A 27,105-nucleotide genomic window follows, 5' to 3' on the forward strand; every position below is an offset into this window, starting at 1 on the left:
AAAAAAGCCCAGAAGCTCAGCCTAAGCAGGGGCTGGGGCAGCCAAGGGGCGGCGGGCAGGGGCAGGGGCAGGGGCTGTGCCGGCCGAGGGCAGCGGGACGGCCCGGAGGGCTCCGGACGTGCGCGGCTGCTCGGCTGCGCCGGCGTCCCCTCCACATACACCTCCAGCCTCCTCCAAGAACCACACACAAGAGGGGAAAAAATATCGCAGGCCTTTCCAATGAAATCATTCCCACAAGCGCTGTCCACGCCCCGCGCTTCCTGGCGGGATGGCGGCCCCCTCCTCCCGGGCAGGGCCGGTGCGGGATGCGCTGCACTGAGCCCGCATTCAGCCCGGGCGGCCCGGCCCCCGCCCCCGCCGCACAAAGCCCCTTTCTCCCGAGCCGGGCTGGCCCAGCACGGGGGGCACGGGCCGCTGTCCCGCGCCGGTGGGTGCAAACCCCCGCCCCAGCCCCGCTGCGCTCCCTGGGGATAGCGGGTCCCCGGGGCCCAGGGCAGGAGGGGACCTGGAAGCGCTTTTAATGGTTAAATAAGAAACGAATCGTTACCCAAAAGGTAAAAAACCCAGCTGCTGGAGGGGGCTGTGTCCCAGCTCCCCGCGCCAGGACGGATCCGAGTCAGCCTGGGTCCAGGGCATGCCACCCGCAGCCAGACCCGACCCTCGCGGCGCCAGGGACCCCCACCCCGAGAGGCACCGAAACCTGGATGGGTACAGCTCATGGCAGCCCAGCACCCCGGGGATGGCCAGGCACAGCCCATGCCCCTCTGAGCTTCATCTCTTGTACCTGCCCCCCGTGCCAGGACTGGCATGGCCAGCACAGCTCGGACCTGGGGCAGCGTCCGCTCCCTCCCCACCAGGACAGGATGCCCAGACACGCAGCCGAGTCTTGTCCAGAGGTACCACCTCACTGGCACCTAAACATAGCTAATTGAAGCTACCAGGGCAGGGCTCCAGACAGCTCCTGCAGTTCCCCACAGCCCCTGGGAACAACCTGGCCCCTGTGCCAGAGACCCTTCATGCAAGGGATGCAGCACCAGGGCATCTGCTGGGAGAGCAATCCCTGGCTTCACCCAAGCCCCCCAAGCTCTGCCTTTCCCAGGCTCTGCCCCACTGCTCATCACCCCCCCTACCGTCCCCTCCAGCAAGGAGGGCAGAGGGATGCTGGAGGCAGGGGCAAGTCAAGCAGAAAGCCCCTGTGGGGCAGGAGGCAGAGCAGCAGCCATCACCGCTGGCAGCAGAGTTTGAAACAAAAAGTACAATCGTTTCATCAGGCTAAATTTGGAGCTCGAGTCCCTCCCTCGGCAGAGCGCAGCCAGGGTGAGTTGCACGGCGCTGGAGCGGCTCCAAGGCTGGCGCTGGCGGGGAGTGAGGGACGGGCCCGGAGCCCCGCTGGGAGCCCCCTCCCAGGGGAGCCCCTCCCAGCGCCCTTCCACTGGGCTCTGGTGAATGGCACGTGGGACAGCACGGTCGTGGGGGTCCAGCTCCCCTGTGAGGCTTGGAAGGGTTGGAGAGACATCCAGGGAGGGACAGGCAGGGGGAGGAGAGGGGCTGAGCCCCAGGAGCGGCCCCGGTTGTGTTCCACACAGAATGGACTTTGCACTGCCTACTCCCCTGCCCAGAGAGCAGCCGAGCTCCTCGATGCAGCCCTGAGCTCACTGCAGTCTCAGCTGGGACTCCTGGCTTTCTCTGAGGAGATAAAAGTCAATGAGAAGCTGGTTCCTCTAGGCTGCCCACCTTCCCTCCACACCTGTTCACCTGCCTCTGGCACGAGTGCAGTTTCACCACTGCACGGGCCAGATCGCTGCTCCGGGTGGCAGAACTGCTCCAGCCTGGCCCTTTCCCAAGCACTGCTCTCCCTGCAGCCCATGGCCACCAGCACTGCTCAGGCCAGCAGAGGTGCTCACTCCCACAGCTGGGTCCAGATCCACAGCAAAGGTATGGCTGGGACAAGCGTGGTCCCTTGCCCAGAAACAGAATGGTTGAGACCATTCCCTGAGCAAGGAAACGCAAATACTCAGCCCAAACCAGGAACGAGGGGAAGCAGCAGAGGAAGCAGGAGGGAGCTGGCCAAGTCCAGCTTGTTCCTTGCACCCTCTGGTCCCTGGCTCCTGCAACCCTCTGCACTTGTACCCTGGCCCTGCAGCTCCTGCTGCATCCGGGACCCAACCACGCTGTCCTCAGCCCAACAGAGACCCAGGGAGGGATGAGCTCAGGCCCCAGAGCCTCCTGTCCTGCTACACACCAGGCTCCCACAGCTCCCTCAGCTCCAACAGCAGGTTCTGCAGCCCCATAGGTCTGCAGCAAGGCTTGTCTGATGGGAGTCACAGGAGAATGTGTGCCACTGGCACTGGAGAGACCTTGGGCACAGGCAGCTGAGGACACCTCCCACCACTCTTCAAGGCCGTGCAAGCTGGTTTATAAAAAGCAAGTCACTCCCCCACAGCCTCTGCAGGCAGCTGAGGAGTTTGTGGGCTCCCATCCAGGCACTGCTCTGAGCTCGCACAGACCCCACACAGCCCAGCAAGCGCCTTCCCACGCTCCGTGGCTCCCAGGCAGGCCCCGGCGAGACCAGCGGGACAGCTAGGAGAGACCCCCGCCAGCACCACGCCCGGCTCTCACCTGGTACAAGAACCTTTGGCTGAACTGCTGCATGGCCCCTTGGAGCTGGTTGCGCTGCGACTGCCACTGCTCGTAGTTCCTGACGTACTCGGCCGTGGGGCGCTGCCACGTGGTGGTCCGGGTGTTGTGGTCCACGTAGTAATACCTGCCTCGAGGATCCACGCGCTTCTCCCACCTGCAAGCACCCAAGGAAGTTGTCACCGTGTGTCTCACGCAGCTTGGCCGGTCCTGCGGACTGGCACCCTCCGACACGAGGGCTCCGTGCCCAGCTCCAGCATAACCACTGGTTTCACACCTAAAGGGGCTCTTTTGGACAAGAACCCACCAAAACGAAATACAGAGGACGAGTAACTCTTCGAGTAGCTCCTGCAAGGGCACACGAAGCCTGACAGGACTCTGGGACACCAGCAGAGCTCCCACCAGGATGCCATGAGCATCCCTCCAGGACAGCCGACCTCCAACTGAGGCAAGGCCTGGAGCCCCTGAGCCCCTTACCCTGGAGGAAGGGGTCTCTCCCACGTCGTGGTCTTGTTGTTGTGGTCTACATAGTAGACTCTACCATTCGGCAGCTCCCGCTGTTCCCACCTGCAAGAAAAATAAAATCATGAGGCAGGTGATACTTGCTGGCACCAAGAACATCCAGAGAGCTGCCCCTGGTGGGTCAGGGAGCCCAACCCCTCACATCCTTGGCATTCCAACCTTTACTGGACAGGTCTGCACGGCAGCTGCTGGGCCTCCTAGATGGAGACTCTGGGAGAGGGGCTGCAGCACTCTGCTTCCTGAACAGGCATAACCTGGAACATAAATTCCTAATTTCCCCCAGAAAGGTCGGCGTAAGATTTCACACAGGGTCAGTTTTATGCCCTGTGTTTCTGATGTTTTTGGTTGGTTTGTCCTAATACATCTTCAAAGGGGAGTGTTTGAGTTTGGGCTGGGGCTGGGTTCTCTCCCTGGCAGCCCTGGGCTTGCTGCTGACAGCTACGGCTTAAACACACGTGTGGCCACGGCACTCGGGCTGGGGTGGCCCTGAGGACAGCCTGGGTGACAGCGAGCCTGGCTTTACAGGGCCACACTGGAACCATTCTTTGTGTGAATTCATTCATGAATTCACCCTGGCAAAGGTAAAAGCTCTGTGGAGCCTGTGCTTTCTCGTCAGCTTTTATCCTTCAGCAGAGGAGGCGAGGCAGCAGCTGCTGACAGATAAAGTGTTCTCCTGCCACACTTCTGCTCCCACAGGCCTCTCTCCCCATTCAATCTTCTGTCTCAATTAATCACCACAAAAAGCTCTAGGAAATTAATACACCAGCTTCTGTGTGACAGCAAGGGAGCCAGCCCAGGCTGGCAGGGAGAAGGCAGCCCTGGGGATGGAGCTGCTCCAAGTGCTAGTGCCCCACAGCCTGGGCTTGTTCCAGCTCAGCCCCACAGCTCCAAGGACAGCAAAGCCATCGGTGACCTCACCACAGCCACACACCTGCTGTGACACAGCTCAGCTGCATCGCAGCCTCTGTGGAGCCCACGCAACACCTGCACATGTTGCTTCTAGTCAGCAGCACTGGACCTTTCTCCTCCCTGGACCAGGTCAGGGACAACAGTGGGTATCCCTGAGGAAGAGTCCAAGGCAGCATCTGCTGTGCCCCTACACCATAAGGGTGAGGGGCTGCCAAGCCTGACACCGCCCAGTTTCCTGGTCACAAACCACGAACTTGGTGCTTCATGAGCATAAAAGCACCAGGACAGGTAAAACAAGAGTGAAATCTCTAAAGAGAAAATCAGCACAGCTCGGGTGTCCTAAGGCACAAGGATGTCCACCCCATGAGATGGATGGCAGAAGGTGCCCAGGCACCTTCAGGGCAGTGGAATTGACCTGGACAGGTCCTCCAGTCTCATTAACATCAGGTTCTCTGATCCGTACAGCTCTGAGGACTTGGAAGGCACCATTCCTGTGGCTATAGAGACCAGAATTCCCATGATGAGAATTCCTCCAGGTTTCTGGATCCCTCTGGGTGTGCTCGTGACTGAAAAGAGACACGCAGGATTGCGGAGAGCTGCTGGTGGTGGCAGCTACTGCTTGATGTCCCCCTGCCCCCACCTCACCCCCTGTAAAAACACTGATGAGCTCACAAACTCCTCCCCAGCAGCTCCTGGGTGATGCGAGGAGTGAATCTGCCGAGGGCTGGCTCTCCCTGCCAGTCACCGCCGGTGGTGATGAACCGCGGTTACCGCTGACACACAGAGATGGGGACACTGGGGACAACCAGTGCCCACCTTGCCCAGCTCCACACAGCCCCCAGCATGGGAGATCCACGGTTTTGGGAGCACTGGATGGTGGGAGCTCTCCCCACATGCACCACACTACAACCACAAAGCACCCAATATGCCGGTCCCTGCCAGCTCTCCTCCAGCTGCCCACAGGCTCATGATGGCCATGGACACAGGGAGCCACAGGCACTGAGAAGTGGCAGAGCTGAGGCAACCCTGCAGTCCAAACAAAACGCCCTCCTTACGTAAGAAACCACAGCCCCATGGGTTCTGCCAGGCAGCATAAAGCACCTCTTTGTGCGGGCAAGACAGCACGCACGCCCCCTGCTCCAGCCGCCTGTCCCCACATGGGATCATCCCTGATAGGATCCAGATGCAGGAGCCAGCAGTCCCCCTCCCCTCCCTTCACTATCGATCCGCTCAGAAACCCCAGCAGGAGAGCTGGGACCCCAAGGCCTTGGGCGCTGTGGCCGCGGCTCCGGCGCCACACACGCTCCCAGCTCCGCAGGGGAACACTCTGCCCAGAGGATGTGAAGGAGGTTTTGGGCACTGTCGGGGCTGGAATTACTCAGAACTCCTTCCAGCCCTCTCTAGCCCCTAGGACAGACTCCCAGTTGTGTGAGGGATGCCTTTGAGCCACCACACCTGGTGCCGATGTTGAGACACGGAGATCTGAGCACAGCAAATCACTTGGGATCCCCACATGAACCCAACCGTCTGTTACAGCCCAGAATGAGCAGGGAGGCTGGGACCACCCTCCAGAGGCTGAAGGGAGTGCTCCCCACGCTTCCAGGGAAGGAAGGAGACGCTCGGAGAACGGCGCAGGGCTCAGGAGGGACGTGCCTGGCAGCTCTGCAGGGGGACGCTGCTCCTGGAGTGGCAGAGCAGGAGCCATCCCCACGGGCCCTACAGTGCTCTCACAGCCGTCCCAGCAAGGGGCTATCCTGCATCCCCATCTCCCAAGATGGGCCCCAAACCACCAGTCAGAAAATTCCGTGGTGAGGTGAGCCCGCCAAAAACCAGCCTCCCTGGATCAGGGCTCAAGAGAACTCCAGAAGCTCATTTACACCACCCCAGGGACACAGCACTGTGCAATCCAGTTCAGCAAATCCCCATTAGCCCAGGACCTGCTCTGGCAGCTCCCTGGCAGGGTTCACACCGTGGAGACCTCAATGGATTCAACTCTCCGCTCTCCTTCACCTGGGAAGCCCCTGATCTCTGGTCTCCCCCTGCTCAGGCCAGCACAGCACAGCACAAATGCAGCTCGTGCTGCCCTCTTTCCCCCTACAGATCCCACGGCCAGCACAGAAGGTGCTAACCAAAGGTGTCTCCAGAGATCTAAGTTCCAGCTCAGCCTGGAGAATGCCTCACTACCCCTTCAGTGTTCCTCTCCATCCATCTCCCAAAGCAAACGCCTTTATCCTCCTCCCTGCTCTGACACACCCGATTCTCTGGTGTGTGAGCTCCACAGGGAGATGGGCACAGAGGACACGGCCACTTTTCCACCTGGCTGGGCCAGGTAAATCCAGCCTGGTGTCTTAGAAAGCGGCGCCTGCAGCCTCCTGAACCTCCAGAATCCTGAGGTATCTGCAGGCTTCCCTGCCCCAGCACAGAAACAACAGCCTGTTTCCAGCCCCAGGTGGGGAAAAGGAGACCTTCAGTCTACCTGGTAGGAGCAGAAAGAGGCATAAGCTCTGGCTGGAATAAAGGCCTTTTTGAGAGCACTGGACTTTTCCAGCTGCCTGGAAACAGGAAGCGCCCAGGCCAGGAGAACAGAAACCCTCACACACCCGCATAAAGGCACAGTGAGCCGTTAACCCTAATTACCTGTGACTGACACGCGAGCGGGGCCCTGACCTTCCAGGCATCGCCTCAGCCAAAGCAAAATAAACAGCTCCCTTCATCCCAAACACAGGCCATTTCACCCCCCGCCCAGAATTCTAGGGGTCTGACACGAGGGGAGAACGGCGCAGCTGCAGCACACTGGGGGCTGAGCCCAGACCCCGACTGCCACCCCCACAGCCCGAGCCAGCAGCCCCCACTCCTCTGCAGCCCGTTCCCAATGTCCTGTGGAGGAGGAGGAGGATGAACAGTATCCACACCAGGGAGAATGAGCACCACTACTCGAGGGCCCTGCCCCCCTGGCCCCAGCCGTGGCCAATGTCTCTGTGGTGTCCCCGGAGCACGCCTGTGCCCTCCTGCTCAGTGGAGCTCCCTGAAAATCCACGCTCATTCTCCTGGGTGTTTTCCTCTGACTGATCCCTTGAGCAGCCCGGTGAGAGTGGAGGGCTCTGCTGCTCCCCAGGCACAGATGCTGCTTGGCACAGAGATGCCACCCACTGTTTACTGCCCCAAACACTCAGCAGGCACAGGCCAGACCTCAGCCCAGAGCATCCTGGGCAGGCAGGCAGGACAAGGAGCACAGGATCCCCAGCACCTGCCCCAGGCCCTCCTTGTTCCACTCAGCACCAGCATCTCCACCAGTTCCTGGGGCAGCACTTCCCCTCCCTTGAACAGCCTCTCATCCCAGCACACAGCAGTGCCCCAGTTGGTTCCCATCCCCACTCCCCGAGGGCCACAGGCAGAGCTTACCCGGGGGGCAGAGCATCCAGGGTGAGCACGGCTGCCCGGGCTGGGGGGGCACTGGGGCCTGAGGCCGCCTCCTCGGCCTCTCCGGAGCTGCTCAGGGCAGGAAGGGCAGGAGCAGCGGAGCCGTCGGCCGTGCCGGACGCCGCCGGGGTCGGAACGCTGGCACCAGCTGCCGGCCTGTCCTCATCCATGTCCACGGCACCCACAGCATCCCCGTTCACTGGAAAGGCAGAGGGCAGGAGGTCAGAACCAGGGAGGGGGCCAAGGCCGGCTGATCTTCCCGGGAAGGAGAGCACGTGGTGGGTCACAACCCAAGCACGGCACTCTCAGTGCTCCCAGCCTGCAGCAAAGGCAGCACCTGCTTCACCCAGACCCCTCTGGGCACCACTGCCATCGCCTCCATCCTGAGGCAATAGCAGAAGGTTCTTTGCATTTGTGCTCAGTGTCTCCTCTGCCACTGGAAACAAGCTGCACCCCGGATGGGAACTCGGGGAATGAGGGGGAGCTCCGAAACAGTGGGTACAGCATCTCCCCTGAGGCAGAGTGAAACCCAGGCTCTGCAAGTCAACAGCACTGGAAAGAGCTAAACGTTGCTGGATTCCACAGAACTTTTGGGAAGGGGAAGAGACTGAGCAAAGGAAAACTACAAAGAAAACTGGTAAGTTTTTTGCAGAGAAAGAAAGTTGAAAGGGAATTTGTTTGAGGAATATTTATTAGATAGCCAAAACGCTGAGACCTGGCAGCCCAGCTGAGGAGAACCTTTGCTACAAGGCATCCTGGCTGAAGCGGCAAAGCAAAAGCTTTATAAACAACCCACAAACAAGGGAGTGAAGGATGCAGACAGATTTCCATGAGTTAGAGCTGAGAAACATAAAAACTGTAAGGGAAGCCCAAATATTTAGAAGCATTGTAGGAAAAAGCAGTATAAACCCTCATGGAAGGGAGACTGAAGAGCTACAGATGCTCTGCGGAAGAGACAGAGTGCTCAGGACACTCTGCTTGGCAGCTGGAGGGTGGCAGGACAAATCCTCCAGCACCAGAGGGATCCTGGGACACAGCAGCAGCTGCAGGTGCCCCCAGGCAAAAGCTGCAGGCAAGGAAGATTTCCAGGTTAGCAACAACTGATGTTCCATCAGAGTCCAGCAGGACCCAGCTGAGGAGGTCTCTGACTGCCCTTCATCTCCAGCAAGCCTGGGAAAAGGCCATTTTAGAAGCTTCAGTCACATTGTGAGAAGCTTCAAAGGGAACCTGCAGCAGGACCCAGGTGAATGCACCATGGTCAGTTTGATCTCAGTCCTGGACAAAGCAGGGAAAAGCTGATCCAAAGTCCACCTGATAAAGAAGGGCTCCAGGGGGAACATAGCAAGGGCTGAACAATGTGGCTGTGGGGAAAACACGCCTGGGAATAATCTCTTTTATTGTCAGCTGAAATTACAGATGTGAGTGACAAATGTAATGGGGAGTTCTTGCAACAGCCTGCTTGAAAAACATGGCAGTGTCACCAAAATGTGCCACAGTGAGGGAGAAGAGGTTGGTTTCTAGGCATTCCAGGGTGTCCAGCACTAATCCCAGCCACACAAAACACTCTTCTCCCCATCCCAAGCCATTGCTGACAGGACCTGCGGGAGGCATGGAGGGTGGTAAAACAGCAACAAGGACGGCACAGTCATAAAGCCACTGGGGAGGCTGTGGCTGGGCCAGTAAAAAGTGCTTTAAATACACCAAAGCCAAGGAGCCAAGTTGTACTTGAGATCAAAATCCCCGTCCCCAGCCTGAGGGAGTGTCCACAGAGCAAGGAGCCTGGGAGGGGCTGGGCTTTGACAAAAATGGGCTTTGGAAAAATTGAAATTGCATTGCTCCAGGTTTTCCCAACGAAACGTCAGAAAACACCAAACTCCTTCTGGGCTGAACAGTATGTTTCCTTCTACCCAAAACAAAGCGCTCTGCCTCTCCTTCATCTCCTACAAAAGCAAATGCAGTGCAGAGGAGCAGAAGATGCTCCATGAGAGCCAGAGAAGAAAAACAGATCAGCCACGTGCGACTTCACAGTCAGGCACTCAGCAGGTCTCAGTCCTGCTCCACAAGGGATTTATGGCTTTGTGGACAAATCCAAGAAATGACAAGAGAAATCTTTCCAAAAATACCCCATGGTGTAAGAACCAGCCCTCTATGAGAGGTGGGTTTGTGCCTTGTCTCATGCTTGACAGGCAGCTGCTCCTCCCCACTTCAGAGCTCAGAACATTTTCACTGAAGACTGATGGGAAATTCAGCTGAACCCTGAAAAAGTCCACTCAGCGGTGACAACTGTCCTCCTCACTGTGATATCGGTGATATTGCTGCCCCAGTATCCTTTAAACACCTGGAGCTGGTGACTCCAGAGTGGAGTCACAGAAATGATTCCTGACAGGCAGCACAGATCCTCCCAGTGCGCTCTGCAGAGCTGCCTGGCTTATCAGAAGTAAAATCAATAAAAATCAATCACTCCGCGGGGACAAAATTCCCAGGCACTACAAGATGCATTATCTCAGCAGCAATTCATTTTCTAAATGAGTAATAGCCCCGAGCTCTGCCCCCACCTCCCACGAGCGCAGAGTCACCTGTGCCGTTGGCCACGCCATTGGCCATGCCAGTGGCCGTGCCATTGGCTGTGCTGGTGGCCGCGCCGGTGGCTATGCCATTGGCCATGCTGGTGGCCGTGCCATTGGCCATGCTGGTGGCTGTGCTGGTGTGCTGTGAGCTCTTGGCCTGCTGCCGGTGCCGGCTCCTGGCACTGGGACTTTGCTCTCCACTCCCCGCGTTTCCCCGGGCTGCTCCGGCCACATGTCGGTGCGTCCTGCAAGGGAAGGGAATGTGGGAGGTGGCAGACATCACATGGAAAACCCCACTCCTGTCTTTTTGCCCTGGTCTTCCACTGCTTCCTCCCAGCACAGCCACTGGTGTCCCCTGGGAAGGGCCAGGATACAGTTCCATGCCTCTGCTCAGGGCAGTGCCTGGAGCTTCATGCTGCCTGCTCAGACCTGCCCCCAGTCTTGGCACACACCTGCTGGTGGCAGAGACCCATGGAGGAGTCACCCAGGTGACACCACCTTGCTTTGTTCACAGGCGGTCACTCTACGTGCCGAGGAATGGCCCTGGCCGCTCACGGCCGGACATCTGCTCGCCACCGTGGATGCCAGCTTGTTTCATCCACCCCTGCAGATCCCAGGAGATCCCACACCAGCCCCAGGTCCTGCACCATGGTGGGGACCCTGACCAGTGCCTCATGCCTGGCTCCAAGTCTTGCACAGAGGCAGATGAGGAAGGTGCTCCCAGGACAGCTGTGGCCTCCAGAAAAGGAGGGGACAAGCAGACGGGAAGGATGGGAGCTGAAATCACAGCACAAGTTGTGACCAGCTCAGGGGCAGCTGCTCCATCTCTTGGGGGTCGCTGCCACCCTGGAGCTCACCTGCCACTGCTTCCCATGGCCAGGGCAGCCCAACCTCCATGGGCAGAACAGCTGCAGCTCCCCCCAGCAAACTCTCCCCTTTGGACCATCCAGGGTCCCCAAGGCAGCACAGAGGCATTCCTGAAAAAGCTGGGTTTCACCTTAAGAATTCATTCCTGTGAGCGAGGAGGGGGACAGGGCAGGAGGATTTGCCATCCCAAATCTGGGGGGCCTGGGGAGCAGAGGCAGAGCCCAGGCAGCAACCATGGAGGGTAAAGACTGCAGGGACAAGGACATCAGTTTCTCCCAGCCAAAATCTACCTTAAAAGGGCAAAACCCACAAACTGTCCCCAAGTCTCAGGGCTGGCACTGGGAGGGGAAAGCAGCTTGGCAGCGACAGGGCACAGATCAGTCATGCCACTCACAGCAGCTCCAGCAACTGGAACCCTCCCACTCACTCCAAAGCTGCTCTCCTTGGGGAGCGGCTCATGGCAGGACTGGGACTGGGAGGAGACATGGGAAAGCAGGAGATGGTTGTTGAAAATAGATTAGATGAGAGCCATGGGCAGAGCAGGAGCTGCTGTGGCCACTTCAGTGTGCCCCCAGGAGGGCAGCCCCAGCCAGGGGCTCCTCACACAGTGAACTCACACTGGAACCCCGGCTGCCCCCCAGCCATGGCTCTGTGCTGGGGTTTGCTTTGGCCACCCGCACCCGGGAACATGGAGCAACTGTGGGTACAGAAGAGGCTCCTCTTCCCCCATCAGGAGGTGAAGGTGGTCCCTCACTGATGTGGCTCAGCAGGGCATACTGGTAACTACCCACCTTCCAAAAGCTGGCTGGGACCTGCCCCACAATTCCCCCCATGGTGAGGCCAGAGGCAGCACAGCCCCTGGAGCCCTGGCCAGAGGGGAACAGGCAGGTGGCAGCAGGCTGTCCCACTGGGAGCAGCCTCTCCGGCATGGGATGGATCTGGCCCCTGCTCTCCTCAGCACAGATGAGCTCAGAAGTGCCCAAAGAGTTTTTAGAAACCAAAACAGGATGTTTCCAGGCTGCCAGCCGGCAGCACAGGGTTACCAGCCTGAATTAGCCAGCCCGCCGCCCAGCCCAGCCCTCCTACGAGTGCTCCCATCTGGGCATTGTCTTTTAATAGACACTGGAAACAAACCCAGCAAGGCCACAGAGCGTGGCGGGATGGGAGTGTGTGCTTAAAATAGGAGCAGGGAAAAAAACAGGCAGAGCACGGATGGGAACAAACAGTGGGGTGGGGTGGAGCGGGGTGTGCGGATGACAGCCCCTCTCCCACGCTGGGGGCAAGACCCTGCTGTCCCCCATCGACTTGGGGACTTGGTGGCTGCCCCATTGCCCCTCCTGGGCTGGGGCAGATGATGCCAAAGAGCAAAGTGGCATCAGCCAGGTGACATCAACATTTCTTCTCCCCCTTCTGCCAAGGCAGGGTCCCCTCGCTACAGTGGCCAACACGGACCCCAGCCAGGAAACCCAGGAATGGCCAATTCCTGCAGCTGAGTTGGCCAGAAGCTCCCTTGTGAGATGCAGCAGAGGTGGCAGCATGTCTCGGTCCGAGAGCCAGCGCTGGCTGTGGGGAGCAGTGCACGACCTCTGGGAAACAACTGGGAGAGCACCAGTGCCATGCAGGCAGTGAGAGCACAGCTCCCAAAACACAGAGCTGAGAAATTCCCCCTGTCCCTGCCAAGGTGGAAGGAGGCAGCCACATCCCCCAGCACCCAAATGGGAGAATCAGGGAATAACTTGGGTGCATAGAGACCTGAAAGCTCATCCCATTCCACCCCCTGCCACAGGCAGGGACACCTTCCACTATGCCAAGTTGCTCCAAGCTCTGTCCAGGGATGGGGCAGCCACAGCTCTGGGCACCCTGTGCCAGGGCCTCAACAAACAGGGGTTGTGGCACCCATGGCCCCAGCTCTCAGCCAGAGCTCCTTCTCTCCCTGCACAGAGGGCTGTGGAATTTCACACCCAACCACCAAGATTAGCAGCAAATCCCAAGATGACATTTGTTCAGGAGAAGAAAGAGAAGCCCTGACCAAGCAATTTCCCTTGCAGGGACAGTGTAGAAATAGCTGAGGAGCAAAGAATGACCCTTTTCTTCCCATCCTACCGCCGAGTGACTTTGCCAGCATCCATCACCAAGCCCAAGAAAATAAACACGGCTCTGTGTATAAACACAGCAACCCATCAAACAACATTCCCAAGTGCAAGGGACCCACAGTCCACTCTGGAGCAGGCAGCTGCCTCCACTGCGGGTATGCAGAGCAGTGCTCTGCCCCACAGAGCAGCACCACATCAAACTGAGCAGGTATGCCCAGAACAACCCCAAATTCAGGTAAGAGCAGCATGGATTGAGAACTAGCTTGAAGTTTCCCATACCAGGGCAGCCATGGGATTTGACTGATCGCAAGCACACCTGGCAGGTGTCTGAAGGTGCCCTGCACAAGTCCTGGCCAGGCCTCACCACACTCATGGTGACACCTGAAGCAGAAACTCCTCACAGTCGACGGGAAACCAGCGGGGAATGGGCCACAAGCAGTGCCCGGGCTCAGCCTCCCAAACTAGAATTTTCTTTGCAGGTTTTCTAGCACCTCCTGAGAGCTGCTAAGTGCCTGCCAAGCCCAGCTCAGTCAGGTCACCGAGCACTTCCCACCCCTGGGGAGGCTTTAACACCTGGACAGCAAGAATCAACAGGAGCAGCCACCACAAAGGGGCATGAACTGTGTTCACAACCTGCTCCCAATTTCCATCCCTCTCCCTCCTCGGGTGGGAGATGGACACACAACATGGAAAGACAGGGTCACTTTTTGAGCCAGAAACATCAACTCTGGTGTGTGCCCAGCAGATGAAGAAGGAGCAGAAGACCTCAAGGTGTGGAGCTTGTAGCTGAGAGCGCTCCTGAGCCTGGGCCACGCAGAACCTCCCACGGGCAGGCTGCAGGCGTCCTCTCCACAGCCACACTCCTACCCAGAACATCTGTACAGGCTGCTGGGCCACTGCCATGCTCTGGAAATATAAATAGGTGTTAAATTCAACTCTCTGTTGACAGTGTGACACGTCTCTCAATAACCACAGCTCCAAAAGGAGCAGCACTGAGCCACTCCAGCCCAGCAAGGAGGCAGGGCAGGGCATGGAGCCAGGTGCAGGATGGCCTGCTGCCCAAGCATCTCACTTCCTTTGGAAGCAGCTGTTATTTCCCTGCAGCTCTGCTCCTCCTGCTCTGCCTGGACCTTTGGAAGCATCTCCCTGTGGCCAATGCCTGGAGGGACATTGTGCTTCCCAGCCTGGTCAGAGCTGTGCTTGAGGGAAGAGCTGGGGTTCCTGCGATCCCCATTTGAAGGGACCCCACTTTGCTGGTTTGTCTGGTCACAGCTTGCCCCACTCCTAGAGAGACCATTCTTTCAGCTGCCAGTGGAGCAGCTGGTGGAAACTCTCTGAGCCATCAGAGACCTGATATTCCTTAAGAGACCCACACTTTGGGAGAGGCTCAGGCCAGCCACAGCCCAGCTGTACAGTCACCCCTCTGCACTCCCAGCTCTGCTGTCCCCCAGCTCAGGCCACCCCTGCTCCACACCTCCCGTGTGCTGCGCGACAGGGGCTCACTGGGAGATCTGGAGCAGGATGCACAGCACAAGGACAATCCAGACAGAGCCACAGCAGCCCCTCAGTAATGGACACACGGCATAGGACCCTCACCTTGGTCTGCTGCCAGAGCAGTTGGTACTGGGAGGTTGGTGCCAGCCCTCCGTGGCCACAGGTGTGCTGGTGGGGTCCCGTCCAGGCACCTGGGACCCTGCATGGGGGAAGAACAACGGGTAAAGAAAAGGACTGAACCACCTATAGATCTACCCTCCTTCCCTCCCTCCCACTTTCCAGAAAGGAGCCCCAAAAGCACAACAGCCTCATCCCTTGTAGGACAGACCCCCAGCACCCAAGGACCCCCCACCTCACACTGGGGTGCTCTCCTCACACCACACAGCCTGGCACTGCCTGGGCCCCCAGCACTCTGTAGCTCCAAGCAGAACACAGGACTCTGCAGAGCTGGCAGTACCGGGAGAGTGCTGCATCCACAACTCCCAGATGTCACAGGTTTTGTCTTCCAGCGACAAAGAGGAGCCAAGGGAAAGCAATGCACCAACCCTTGTTCTGTACAAGCTTTGCTCCCCTGGCAGCCCCGAGAGAGCAGCCACCAGCCCGTGACCCCACGCACGCTCTGCCGTGGGGAGCTCTCTGTGAGTGGACCAGCAGACACCATTTCCCCAGCCCTCACGGCCAGCGAGGGAAGGGGCTGACCCGCATGGAAGGCTGGAGGAGGGCCTGGAGAAGGGCCGCTCCTCCCAGGCCGGCTGCTGTGAGCCTGTCGATGCTCCCATTCCGCTCCAGCCACGCGCCCGCGGGAGCCCACAGGGCTGGGGCCCCAGCGGGGGCGGAGGCGAGTGCTGGCCCTGGGACACCATCCCGGGGCTGCCGGGGCCGCGCTCGCCCCGCTCCGCTCCCCACGCCTGGTGTCCGGAGCGGCCGCGCGGGGCTGGGCACTCACCTCCGTGCCGGCACTGCCGTCGGGAACGCTGCCCAGAGCAACAGCCGGCCCGTCCAGGAAAATCGTCAGCTCTCCGCCCGACACAATGCTGCCTTTGTTCTCTGTCTGCAGGTCCAGGGTCAGCTGCCTGTTCTCCACTGTGGCAGACGGGACATGGAGAAAGAGACCCCCAGTCACCACCGGGATACCAGCAGTGTGGAGGTGGCTCCACTGCCCCAGCAACCACGTCAGCCTCCCGGGCTCCTCCAGGCCTCCCCCGTCCCCAAAGGACAATGTGCCCACTCCCTCAGGGCCAGCTGTCCCAGCGAGCACCACCAGTGTTGGCCCCACACCTACACACACCTGCCAGCGCTGCCAGAGGACCACCTGCTCCTGAGGAAGATCCTTCTTCACCACCCCTCAGGATCCCTTCACCCTTTTCCTGGGGCTGCAGCTGCCCCAGGGGCCCTGGCTGTGACACTGAGACCCCCATCACTCACAGATCCAGGAGCTGGGGCTGTAGGGCAGATCCCAGCAGGAAAGCCAAAGGATTTGGCTCCTTTGAGATGACACACGGGGCAAGAAGGGTCCTGCATGATGGTGAGGATCCCTCCATCCACATCCCCGTGCATCAATTCCACTGAACAAAACCGGCACAGAGGGCCGTTCCCAAACAGGAACGCTCTGTTGCAGCACTGGACCACACTCACAGAAGGTTCTGGAGAGGGTGCCACAGGCTGGGAGGCTCCTGGAGACAGATGCCAGCTCCACTCCCTCCCTTGAGAGCCAGCCTGGTTTCAGCAGCTTCAGCAAGGCTTTGCTGGTCCCTGGGGGCAGCTGGGGCACAGCACAGCCCTCAGCACCCACCCCATCACAGCAGTGCCTGCCAGTGCCAGCCAGACTGAAACACCCGGCTCCATCACAGAAGGCCAGAAAAATTTGGCTGCACCAGCCTGGGACACTGGCCCAGACGCTTCCTGACTCATTTGCTCAAATAATATTTTTATTATACGCGGATTGCTCATGACACAATGGCACCATTTTTTAGCAACCTGCTTTGTCCCAGTGCGACGCGGGGACGGGGTGTGGCTCAGGCCAGCAGGAGGAGGATGGGAGCACACCCCCATGGAGCCCTTGTCCCACCTCTAGCTCCGGCTGTCCTGCACTGGACTTGACACTTCCTTCTCCAAGGCACCCCAAATCCCAGTGACACGGGGTCTGCGGTGAACACAGGCCTGTGGGACAGGCAGCACTCGAGGATCTGAGGGAAGTCTCCAGCACCAAGAAGATGGGTGTCTCCTACACAGCTCATGGGGGCACAGCTCTGTCACTGATCACCATCATCCAACACGGGATTCTGCTGAGCCTGGTCTCCCCCTCTGCCTCACGGAGCTGCACTCCACTTGCTTCCATGGGAAACTGACCTCACAGACAGTTTTAAGAGCCTGAGACAGAAGATGCTACTGAGCACAGCCAAAAACCAGAACAAATCCAGACCCTGTTTCCCCCCCGGCTCCTCCAAGCCGTAGGAATCCGCATTTTCTCCAGGGTCCCTCCATCCCCCTCCACGTGCACCGCTCTCCGGGGCCGCACAAGCCCTCATTGTGCGGGCGCCCAGCCGAGGTGCAAAGACAAGGTGTCTCCAAGTGGAGGATGTGAACATGAACCTCCCAGCCGGCTTCCTTCTCCCCCCCTCCACCCCCTCCAGCTTTTTTAAAGAAAATAAACACTCGCAGAACCTTCCACTCCCTGTCCCCGAGCAGCGTGCGGGACGCACAAAGGGACATTGCTGCTGCACCGACGGCGGGTCCCCCGAAGGGCCCAGCACAAAGGCTGCCTCTGTCCCGCCGGCTGCCAGAATGTCAGAGGGATTATTATTATTTTGGGAGGGGGTCGGGGGGTGATTTGGTCCTGAATAAGGTCTCAGTTCAGCTACTTCCAGTGCCCTGCACGCAGCATCAGAGCTCCCATTTAGCAGAGGTGAGCTGGAATTCCCACCCAGCCCATTAAGTGGATTTACGGTTCTGCGAAACGAAGCTGGGAGCAGCCGGCACGATAATGGCCCCGGGCTGAGCCCCAGCTCCGGGACCCCCAGGAACCACACGTGTCTGACCCCAGGGAGCTGCCACATGAGACGAGCAGCTCCTTGGAAGACCCTGTGCGAGGTGGCTCCATCATCACACCTGCATACCAGAAGATTTTCAGACAGACAGCCAAAAAGTGCTTCCCAGTCTCTCAGTTCCCCAAAGCTAGCGCCAAGCTCCTTGCCCAGTCCCACTGGATGCAAAGGCCAGTTCCCATTCCAACAGCTCCACGTGATCACCCAGGTTTTGTCTGGGATGAATCAAAGCTCCCTGGTGCTGAGCAGGTGAAGACTGGCTCAGCATTGGTGCATTCCCACAGCAGAAGGAATGACTCTATGCTGTGGCTACAAGTCCCTCCAGGAACAAGCAAGGGGAAAGTTAAACCTTCCACAGACATCCCCAAATGAAGAAGGAACCCAGAGTTTTGGGGAAGGGATAATCTTTAGTGTCCCATGAAAGTCTCCCCAGGGGAGCTTTGCCTTTGCTGCTGATCCAGCCTCAACCACCAGAGGTTTAGAGACAACTGTGTCCTACTCCATTTATCTGCCAGGGATAACCAGGAGGGCCTCGGGTTTCTGTTCCTTTCCTCTAAAAGGTGACATGGGATGGGCACTCTCCAATCCCCATAGTGACCTGCTGGCTGGATGGCCAGTTTTGTGGGATTACATCCTGGCCATGGCAGAGCCAGCTCACGGAACTGCTGGGACATGCAGCACAGCACAGCTCCTTTGGCATCACAGCCACAATGGGGTGGAGCTGCAGTTTTCCAGAGGCTGGGAATTGCTGCTGTTGTCCTGAAGGATCCCAGGAGGCCAAGTTCCAGCCACTCTGCCTGGGGCACAGCAGCAGAGACTCTGTGGGATCTGTAAAGCCCTAGCACGTGGTGCCACTCAGCACACAGGGGGACCAGCAAGGCCCACTATGGGCTCCACACAGCCCAGGATACGAGGCCGGCCAGGGCCAGCGGCAAGGAGCTCCCAGAGCCCGGGAACAAAGAGGTGCCTCTGCAGAGGCAGCAGCTCAGGGGCCGGGGCCAGGGGCCGTGCCATGGCAAACGAGCTGTTTCATGGGAGCCCTGGGAGCAGCTCAGCTCCTGGAAGGCTCCAGCTCCTGTCAGTGATTGAGCCAGTGCTGACCCACCTCTCCACCTCCCCGGCCAATCCCTGGGAAGGCGGGAGGCGCTCGGAGAGGCCCCGCAGGCGCTGCCAAGGCGCTGGGAAGCGCTGCGAGCCCGAAAGCTGGGCTGGACCCACCGGAGCAGGAGCTCCTGCGACAGCCAGGCTGTTGGCTCCAGAGGCTCTCACAGCCTTCCCGGGAGCTCAGGCCTCATCACTGAGCTCTTTTTCCATGCTCCGGGCCTCAGAGCTGAGACTCTTCCCCCTGGAGTAAGGCATACCTGGCAGGAGGGCTGACAGCACCATCCTGGCAGGCGGGAGCCCAGCACGCACTGCCACAGGTGTCACCAGCAGTGAGGACACTGTCCTGCCTGCTGAGGGGAACAACAGGAACATCAACCCAAGGCCACAGCTACACTCACAAACCAGTAACTTTCATAAAGCCTCACCAAAACCATAACAAACCCAACGAAGACAAAGGGGCTGCTGCCCGGCAGGAGCTGCCCTGGGGAAGGCTCACTCTGGCTGAGCACTTCCCAGGATGGGGAGAGGAGGGCCAGGCCCCTCCAGTGGCAGGGGGCACATGCATTTCACTGCCCTTCACACATTAATTGCCTGACCCAGAATGGCTTGAAATCCCAGATGCCTTTTGCACGACCTTGCCTGACCCAGCCCCTTCCTCAGGCTGGCTGGCAGAGGGAACACACTCCCCTCTTCCCAGGAAGCGAGGAGCCCCTGAGGAAAGGATCTCCCAGGCTCCCATAGGGCCCCCAGCAGTCTCTGGCCCACTCAGACCTGCAGCAAAGCACGAAGGCTGAGCATGAGCCTGCAGGGAAGAGGAGGGAGCAGATGTCAGCCCAGACAAGGAGGGCAGACAAAAGCAGACAGGAGCAGACAGGCAGCACCTTCCCGGCACGGCAGGGCAGGCTCTGCAGCTTTAAGAGTCCTTCCTCCCTCCCAGCCCACGGTGTCAAGGAAAAATCTGACACGTTTTTTCTGAGGGATGTTAACAGACAACCTAGAACAGCCAGTTGCCTTTTCCATTCATTTTCCACACAGCCCCCCGGGATGGCTGGGAATGAAAGAGCCAATTGTGCCCCCGTGGAGGCGCAGGTAGGGCGGGAACCGCGGCAGCTCCGGGAGCCCGGCAGGGCCCCTGCACACCTCGGGAAATAACGGCTGCAGGGGAGGGTGCCCAGGGGCACAGATCCCACAGCTGTGGGGCTGGCTGGCAGCTACACCCCAACAGAGCCAGCCGAGGCACACATCCAAGTCCCCACAGGCCTTGCAAAATGACAGCAGTGGCAGCACATGTCCCATGTGTCCCTCACTGCCACAGCACCTGGTGCCACCCAGAGCCACAGCAGCACGGCAGGGACACTGATGTGGTTTCAGAGCTGGCAGCACCAGGGGAAGCAGCTCACCCCAGCCCCCGGCACCGGGGAGGGTCTGAACCAGCCCTGAATCCCTCGGGGTGCAGGAGGCCCCTCTCCCTGCTCAATACCAGGTCTGTGTCTCACAAGCTTTGCTTGGAAGAGACAGAGCACGCCTTTTCCAGCCCTGCGCGGCCACTCGCGCCGCCCCAGCCCTGAATGGCCGCCTTTATGTGGGAGCTGCTGTCACAAGCCACGCTCTGGCAACCGCAAACGGCGGCAAATAGCAGCGGGGTTTGTGTTTCCGAGCCGGCTGCGGCGCCCGGGCTGACGCAGGTACGGCTTCCGGCACGCCCGGCCCAGGGCACACAACGGCACCTTGTTCCCTGCCGGGGAGCGCTGGAGCCGCTGCGGCCACCCCCGTCCTGTCCCCTGTGCCCCGGGCAGGCGAGCGCAGCCCCGGGCCCCCCGTACGTACACTTGCCGCTGCCCTTGAGCAGGCTGCCGAGGCTGATGGAGGCGGCGCCCAGCAGCTCGTTCCTCAGCGTGTGGCAGATCCACACCTTCAGCTCCAAGTGGCTCTGAGCCGTGACATTCCTGCAGAGACCAGGGAAGGGGGCTGTCACCGTGGCGTCATGCCTGCTCCATGCTTGGGGAGCAGGCAGTGCCAAAGGCAAGCAGCAGAGGAAGGTGGGCAAGGACATGGGGCAATGGGAGACCCCCCTCCCACTGCCCTCCCAGCCTGGCTGTCTCTGGCAGTGTCCTCATGCAAGGGACAAAGCTCTGTGACATTCAAGTGTCCCCAGAGGGGCACACAGGGCCAGCCCCACAGCAGGGGTCACATGGACTCACAGGGTGAGGACCTCGTTCCACAGCAGCTCAGAGACCCCCATCTGCTTCCCCGTCTTCTTGGTCTCGCTGGGCAGCCCGTCGCCGGCCACCTCCACGTAGCAGTTCATCCGTGTTGGGCGGCTCTGGGCCTTGGGCTTCACAGACACGACTGGGCAGGGACAGGCACAGGGTCAGGCAGCCATGAGACACCCTGTCCCCTGCCCTCATCCCCCACCCCATCCCTGCCAGCCCGGGGTGCCATGACTCACAGCAGAGTTCTGGGAGAGGGGCAGTGGGGAGCAATGCTCCTGGTGGCAGCGATGGCTGGCACCAAGCCCTGACCATGCCCATCCCCAGCTTCACCCCTCCGAGGGTGGCAGGACTGTCACTGTCCCCACGGACACCTCCCGACCCCAGGGCACGGGGGCAAGGTGGGACGGGGCAGCCCCAGGCCAGCAGTGCCTGCGGAGGGGCAGAGCTGGGGACGTGGCTCCGAGGGGACGGGGCTCCGGGCGCCGGGAGCCATCTCGCGGCCACGGGAGCACCAGCGCGGCCCCAGCAGGGCCACGGAGCCACGTCCCCAAGGCAGCCGGCGGGGGAAGCGGCCGAGCCCAGCCCATGGCACACAGGGCAGCGCTGGCCATCCTCAGCCCCTGCTGCCCCCGGGAAGGTGTCCCAGCCCGGGGTGCAGGCAGAGCACACACAACACACGTTCCTGGCAGGGGGAATCCTGGCGAGGCAGCGGGACCCACCTTTCACGGAGAGCGGGGACTTCTCGCAGGGCGGCCCGGCCCTGGCCCTGCTGGAGCTGGCAGCGGCCATGGCATCACCCCCGGCTGGAAGCAGAGAGAGGAGACACCTCAGCACCGCTCCCACGGCGCCCAGGGAGCCCAAACACAGCCCGATGCTGCTGCGAGTGCCCGGCACGGCAAGGACACGGGGAAAGGGTTGGGCAACCCCCGGGAAACACAGGCTCCCTCTCCTAATAAACCAGCCCTGCACCACAGACAACGCTGCGTCCCTGGGAGAGCAACCCCTGCACGGCACCACTGCTAGCCGAGCTGGGCAGTGCCACCTCCAGACACCCCTCTGGGCACCTGAAGCTCCCCTGACCCACAGGTCAGTGCTGATGAGGGACAGAGCAGCCACCAAAGCCTTGCCCTGTGGGACACTGACTCGTGAGCCCACACATCACCAACAAGATGGCAAGGACATGGCAGTGGCACAGGCTGGACAAAAGCTGGTCACAGCACGGGGCAGTGGCCACATCCCTCAAGGGAAGCCCTGGTCTCACTATGGTACCAAATCCACAGAATCACTGAGGTTGGGAAAGGCCTCCAAGACCATCGTGTCACCCCCCCAGACAGGAAGGACACACTGTGACACCAGGCAGGGTGGCAGGACACGTGGCTGGGGCCTCTGCCCAAATCAGCGACCACAGAGCGGAGGGATGAGGTCACACATCACACAGGAGCACGAGACGCTGCGTCTGGGACCACGGAGTCAGCCATGGGCTTGCTCCAGCCTCCTCCCCACCATTCCCAGGAGCTGGAGAGGACAGGGGCCAAGGTCATGGCCCAGCCCCTAAGCCAAGAACTGCCCAGCCAGGACCAGGGCACTGCCAACCTCCCCCTCCCCGATCAGGGGAAGCAGGAAAAGGGAGGAAGCAGCTCCAGCCCCTCTCCCTGTGCAGGAGCCTCTTCTCTGCTCTCTCTTTACATCCTCCTTAAACTGTACCGAGCTCCAACCCATGGCAGATTCCCTGTGAAATCCCTTCTCCCAGGGTCTCTGCTCTCCGTGCCAGCACGGCAAACCTGCCTGGCACCCCAGGGCTTGGCTGTGTCTCATACAGCCCCCACCTCTGCCTGGAAATCCCCGTTTGGCACTGTCCAACCACTGTTCTGGCTCCATCCAACAACAGCCGGGGCTCCTGGACACATCCCAACCTCCTGTCCCTCACCGTGAGGGGCTACTCAACACACTCACACAGTGACTCCCATTCCAATTATCCCGGCCCGCAGATCACCCCGACCTTCCCTGAGGATATCGCATACTCCTCCTCCTCATGTCCCCAGCTCCACATCACATGGATTCCATCGGGGCCGTGCCCCTCCAGTGCTAGGCCGTGCCCAGCCCTGTTCCGCCTGGGCTGTCGCCATCCTTCTTCTTTCAAACCCTGACTCTTCCCCATTTCCTCTTTTCACCATTTCTCCGTCACTCGCTCTGACATCGCCGGCCACGCCAAGCACCCCTGACCCGCAGAAACCCCTCGGTGTCCAGTGCCGCTCCCCGGGCACAGCTTTGCTGTCCCCGGGCTGTTCCCGCTCCGCACACCCCCACAGCCCCTCAGCCGAGCGGGGCCATGACCGGCCCGGGCCGGGCCCGGGGCGCTCCCGCACCCCACACATGGGGAATCCCCCTTGATAAGGCCGAGGCCTCCCTTCCCTCCCCGGCTTCCCGTTTCCGACAGCCTGGCCTGACCTCCCGGGTCACCCGCGGGGCCGCCGCCCCGGCAGCGAACACCGAACCCGCCCCCGGGACCGGCCGGTCCGGCCCCGCAGCCCCGCACGGAACTGGGCCGGGCGCTGCGGGCACCGCGCACAGGAGGCGGAGGCCAAGGGCCCCACCCTTGGCCCCGCTGTCCCGGGCTGGTACCGGCACCGGCTGAGCAGCTCCTGGCGGCCGGAGCGCCTCAGCAGGCCCTGTCCGGCGGACGGACGGGAGCGCCCCCGTGCCGAGCTGAGCCGAGCCGAGCCGAGCCGAGCCGAGCCGAGCCGAGCCGAGCCGAGCCGAGCCGAGCCGAGCCGAGCCGCCCCGCCCCGCCCCGCCCCGCCCCGTCCCGTTACCGGCAGCCGCTCCGCTCCCGCTCCCCGGCTCCAGCTCCCGCCGTCATGTGACCCCGGCCGCCACGTGATCCCGCCGACCGGAAGCGCTCCCGCGGCACGGCCGCCGGTCCCGGCGTGCCCCGCTTGAACTACAACTCCCGGCGTGCTCCGTGCTCGGACCACAACTCCCGCTGTGCTTCCCGCGGCGCTTGGACGGCGGCCCGGGTGGGCCATGGGGCACGCGGACATGGCGCGTGTTCCGCACGTCGTGGCCGACACGGGCGCATTCCTGAGCGCTGCCCCGCTGCAGGTACCGGGGAAACACCGGGGAGATACCGGAGGGGCGGGGGGGACGAGGGGTTACGGGCCGGTGTGACTGCGCTGCCCGCAGGACATCGCAGACGCGCTGTACACCGTGCCCGAGGTGCTGGCCGAGATCCGCGACCGGCCCGCGCGCCGCCGCCTCGCCGCGCTGCCCTGCGAGCTGCGGGTCCGCCGCCCGCGCCCCGACCTGCTGCGCCTCGGTGAGTGCCGGGCAGGCCCCCGGTTCCCGTCCTGCGCGGGGCACCGCTTCCTTTCCCTCGGCCCCACGGCCCGGCCCCGCCCCGCCCGGCTCTCGCAGCCCGGCCCGGCCCGGCCCGACGGTGCCATTGTTCCCCGCCCGCAGTAACCGAATTCTCCAAGAAGACCGGGGACTACCCGAGCCTGTCGGCCGCCGACCTGCAGGTGCTCGCCCTCACATGCCAGCTCCAGGCCGAGATCGACGGCCCCGGCTGCCTCCGCTGGGAGCCGCAGGACAAGGTAGGATCGGCCCGGGGACGGGGCCCCGGTTCCAGCGGCCCCGCCGACGCCCCGTGCCGCTCCCCAGGTGCGGCTCAGCTCCACCCCGCGGCACCCAGAGGCCCCCCTGCACCTCGCCGGCTTCCACCTGCCCGCCAAGGTAAGGCCCGGAGGGAGGGCCGAGGGTGTGCGGCCCCTCGGAGCCCCGGGTGAGGGTTCCCCGTGCTGTGCCCCCAGCACAAGCCCGCGGGGAAGGGCCCGCGCCAGCCAGCCCCGGCAGCGGCCCGGCCCCGCCGGACAGCGACGAGTTCGGATCCTTCCTGTACTGCGGCCGCCCCTGCCCAGCATCGAGGAGGAGCTGCGGGAGCTGCTGGTGAGAATCTTCTGGAGTTTTCTTTCTGTCCTCGCTCTGTGATTTCTGGCTGGCCTTTCCCGACCCCTCTGTGCCACCCTGACCGTCTCCTCCCCCCACATGGCCCAGGCCATCTCCAGTAGCCCCGAGCCCCTGGAGGAACACCCGGAGGAACACCGGAGCTCTGCAGATGGGGCCAGCGCCAGCGAAGAGGAGGAGGATGAGGAGAGCGATGATGAAGGCTGGATAACTCCCAGCAACCTGAAGCAGGCCCAGCAGGACACGGGGCACTGCGACACTGCTCCCGTCGGTGTCCAGGTCGGCTGTGTCACCACGGACTTTGCCATGCAGGTGGGTGCTGGGCTGCAGCCAGGGCTCAAACCTCGGGGCTGCTCCCACCAAGGCAGTGCCGAGTCCCTGGGCAGGGGAGAGAGCTTTGGGACAGCTCCGTGTGTCGAACCAGTAGGGTCTCAGTTCCAGAGGCCTGTGCACAGCCTGTCGGGCTCTCACTGCCCCAGCTGGCAGGGCCCAGTCCCGGCTCCCAGCATTCCCAGCTCCCGGGGTCCCAGGTTGTCCCTGCTCTTGCAGAACGTGCTGCTGCAGATGGGTCTCCACGTGCTGGCCGTGAACGGGATGCTGATCCGCGGGCCCGGAGCTACATCCTGCGCTGCCACGGCTGCTTCAGGTGCTGGGGCTGATTCCTGCTCCCGGGCTGAGCCCATGTTCCACGGCCCCGGGAGCTGTGAACCCATCTGTCCCACCCTCACAGGACCACCTCGGACATGACCAAGGTTTTCTGCCCCCACTGCGGTAACAAGACCCTCAAGAAGGTGGCAGTGAGTGTCAGCGACGATGGGAGTCTCCACATGCATTTCTCCCGCAACCCCAAGGTGCTGAACCCCCGGGGGCTCAGGGTGAGTACCTGGACAGAATCCCAGACTCACTGAGGTTGGAAAAGACCATCAAGATCCTCAAATCCAACTTGTGACCGATCCTCACCTTGTCAGCCAGACCAGAGCACTGACTGCCATGTCCAGTCAATTCCTTGGACACCTCCAGGGATGGGGACTCCACCACCTCCCTGGGCAGCCCCTTCCCATTTTTAACAACCCTTTCTGTGAAGAAATTCTTCCACTGGGACCCCAGGGATGGGAGCCCAGCCTGTGGCTGGCAGGTTGGAGGGAATCAAAGCAAACTGTGAACATCCTCCAGATGTTGCACCTGGACCCCAGGGCTTCTGGGCTTCCCTGCTCAGGTCTCCAGAGGCCTGTGGTCACCTCAGAGTCCCTGGGAGCCGGGGCTGATCCCTTCTCTCCCGCAGTACCCGCTGCCGGCGCCGCAGGGCGGGAAGCACGCCAACAACCCGCACCTGGTGGAGGACCAGCGCTTCCCGCAGCAGCGCCTGTCCCGCAAAGCCAGGCAGAAAACCAACGTGTTCCACCCCGACTACCTGGCCGGAGGCCTCTCCCTTCGCCCGAGAATGACGTTGCACAGCCGGGCCCGCGCACGCTGCACCTGCGCGATGCCGCCCTGGGCGCCGGCCGCCGGCCCTCAAACCCAACGCCGTCACCAAGAAGTTCGTGAAGAGGAGGTGAGGGGCAGGACGGGCCCCCGCCTGCAGGACCTGCCTGCCCGGCTGCGGTGGTGGCTCCACCAGGGCAAGGCCTCTCCCAGAACCTGGCATGGGCATGGGCCAGGCCGCTCTGTCGGCACTGCGCTGGTGCCCAGAGGGCCACCGTGACTGGGGTGGTGGTGGCTGGGTTTGGGGAGGCCCCAGCATGGGAGAGGGTGGGGTGGCTTCCCTGCTGGCCCTGGGTGCCCCTGGGCAGGGGCTGTGTCACCCAATAAACACCAAACCCCAAAGCACCGTGGCTCAGTCCTGTTTGTGTGGGTGCCTGTGCCAGGGGGAGCCTTGCTCTGAGCCTCGAGGGATGAGGAGGCTGGGACAGAGGAAGGGAGGATTTCTTTGATGTTTTGCCCCATGGGATCATGAGCTCCAGAAAGACAAAAGCCCAGGGCAGGGGGTTGTGTCTCACCCTGGCACTAGGCAATGCCCAGGGCTGAAGGGGGAGACTCAGGTAAAGCTTTTTGGATAAATCTGCTGAAATCTTTCACAACTGCCTGTTCTGCCCAGCTCTTGCTGCAGTTTCTTAACCCTGCTGAAATTGTTCAAGGTAAGGAAATGCCTGGTACCAGCTGTGGCCCGTGGTCCTGGGGAGGTTGCAGGGTGGGAGCAGGAGAGGGGAACACACCTGGGCCTTCCCCAGCCCCAGGGCATTTTTGGTGTGTCAGAGCTGCAGATAAAGGGCAT

At 61.2% G+C, this 27,105-nt stretch overlaps 2 protein-coding genes across 4 annotated transcripts in view; one reads left to right on the top strand and one right to left on the bottom strand.

Annotated features, from left to right (window-relative positions):
• The window catches only part of WWP2 (WW domain containing E3 ubiquitin protein ligase 2), a 32,403-nt gene extending 8,637 nt beyond the window's left edge, over window positions 1–23,766 (bottom strand). For 2 of the 3 annotated variants that reach the window (XM_039558243.1, XM_039558241.1), the window contains exons 1-10: window positions 23,684–23,766; window positions 21,590–21,673; window positions 20,859–21,006; window positions 20,485–20,603; window positions 15,456–15,592; window positions 14,612–14,709; window positions 10,065–10,300; window positions 7,471–7,687; window positions 3,115–3,204; window positions 2,620–2,794 (exon numbers count right to left, since the gene is read on the bottom strand). In XM_039558243.1, coding sequence (XP_039414177.1) covers window positions 2,620–2,794; window positions 3,115–3,204; window positions 7,471–7,687; window positions 10,065–10,300; window positions 14,612–14,709; window positions 15,456–15,592; window positions 20,485–20,603; window positions 20,859–21,006; window positions 21,590–21,659 — 1,290 coding nt within the window. In that variant the 5' untranslated portion in view covers window positions 21,660–21,673; window positions 23,684–23,766. Of the gene's footprint in view, window positions 1–2,619; window positions 2,795–3,114; window positions 3,205–7,470; window positions 7,688–10,064; window positions 10,301–14,611; window positions 14,710–15,455; window positions 15,593–20,484; window positions 20,604–20,858; window positions 21,007–21,589; window positions 21,674–23,465; window positions 23,561–23,683 lie in introns of those variants that run through there. The other variant, XM_039558242.1, reaches the window with a different exon arrangement.
• Window positions 23,760–26,481, top strand: NOB1 (NIN1 (RPN12) binding protein 1 homolog). Its single transcript, XM_039558244.1, is given in 14 exon segments — window positions 23,760–23,972; window positions 24,054–24,186; window positions 24,330–24,463; window positions 24,531–24,602; window positions 24,680–24,710; window positions 24,713–24,766; window positions 24,769–24,815; window positions 24,924–25,145; window positions 25,383–25,437; window positions 25,440–25,479; window positions 25,564–25,708; window positions 26,116–26,253; window positions 26,256–26,340; window positions 26,343–26,481. Coding segments are annotated over 14 exon segments (1,281 nt in total). The 5' UTR covers window positions 23,760–23,894; the 3' UTR covers window positions 26,390–26,481.
• The last annotated feature ends 624 nt before the right edge of the window (window positions 26,482–27,105 follow it).

Source organism: Corvus cornix, chromosome 11 (assembly GCF_000738735.6).
Source record: "Corvus cornix cornix isolate S_Up_H32 chromosome 11, ASM73873v5, whole genome shotgun sequence".
NCBI classification, from domain to species: Eukaryota; Metazoa; Chordata; class Aves; order Passeriformes; family Corvidae; genus Corvus; species Corvus cornix.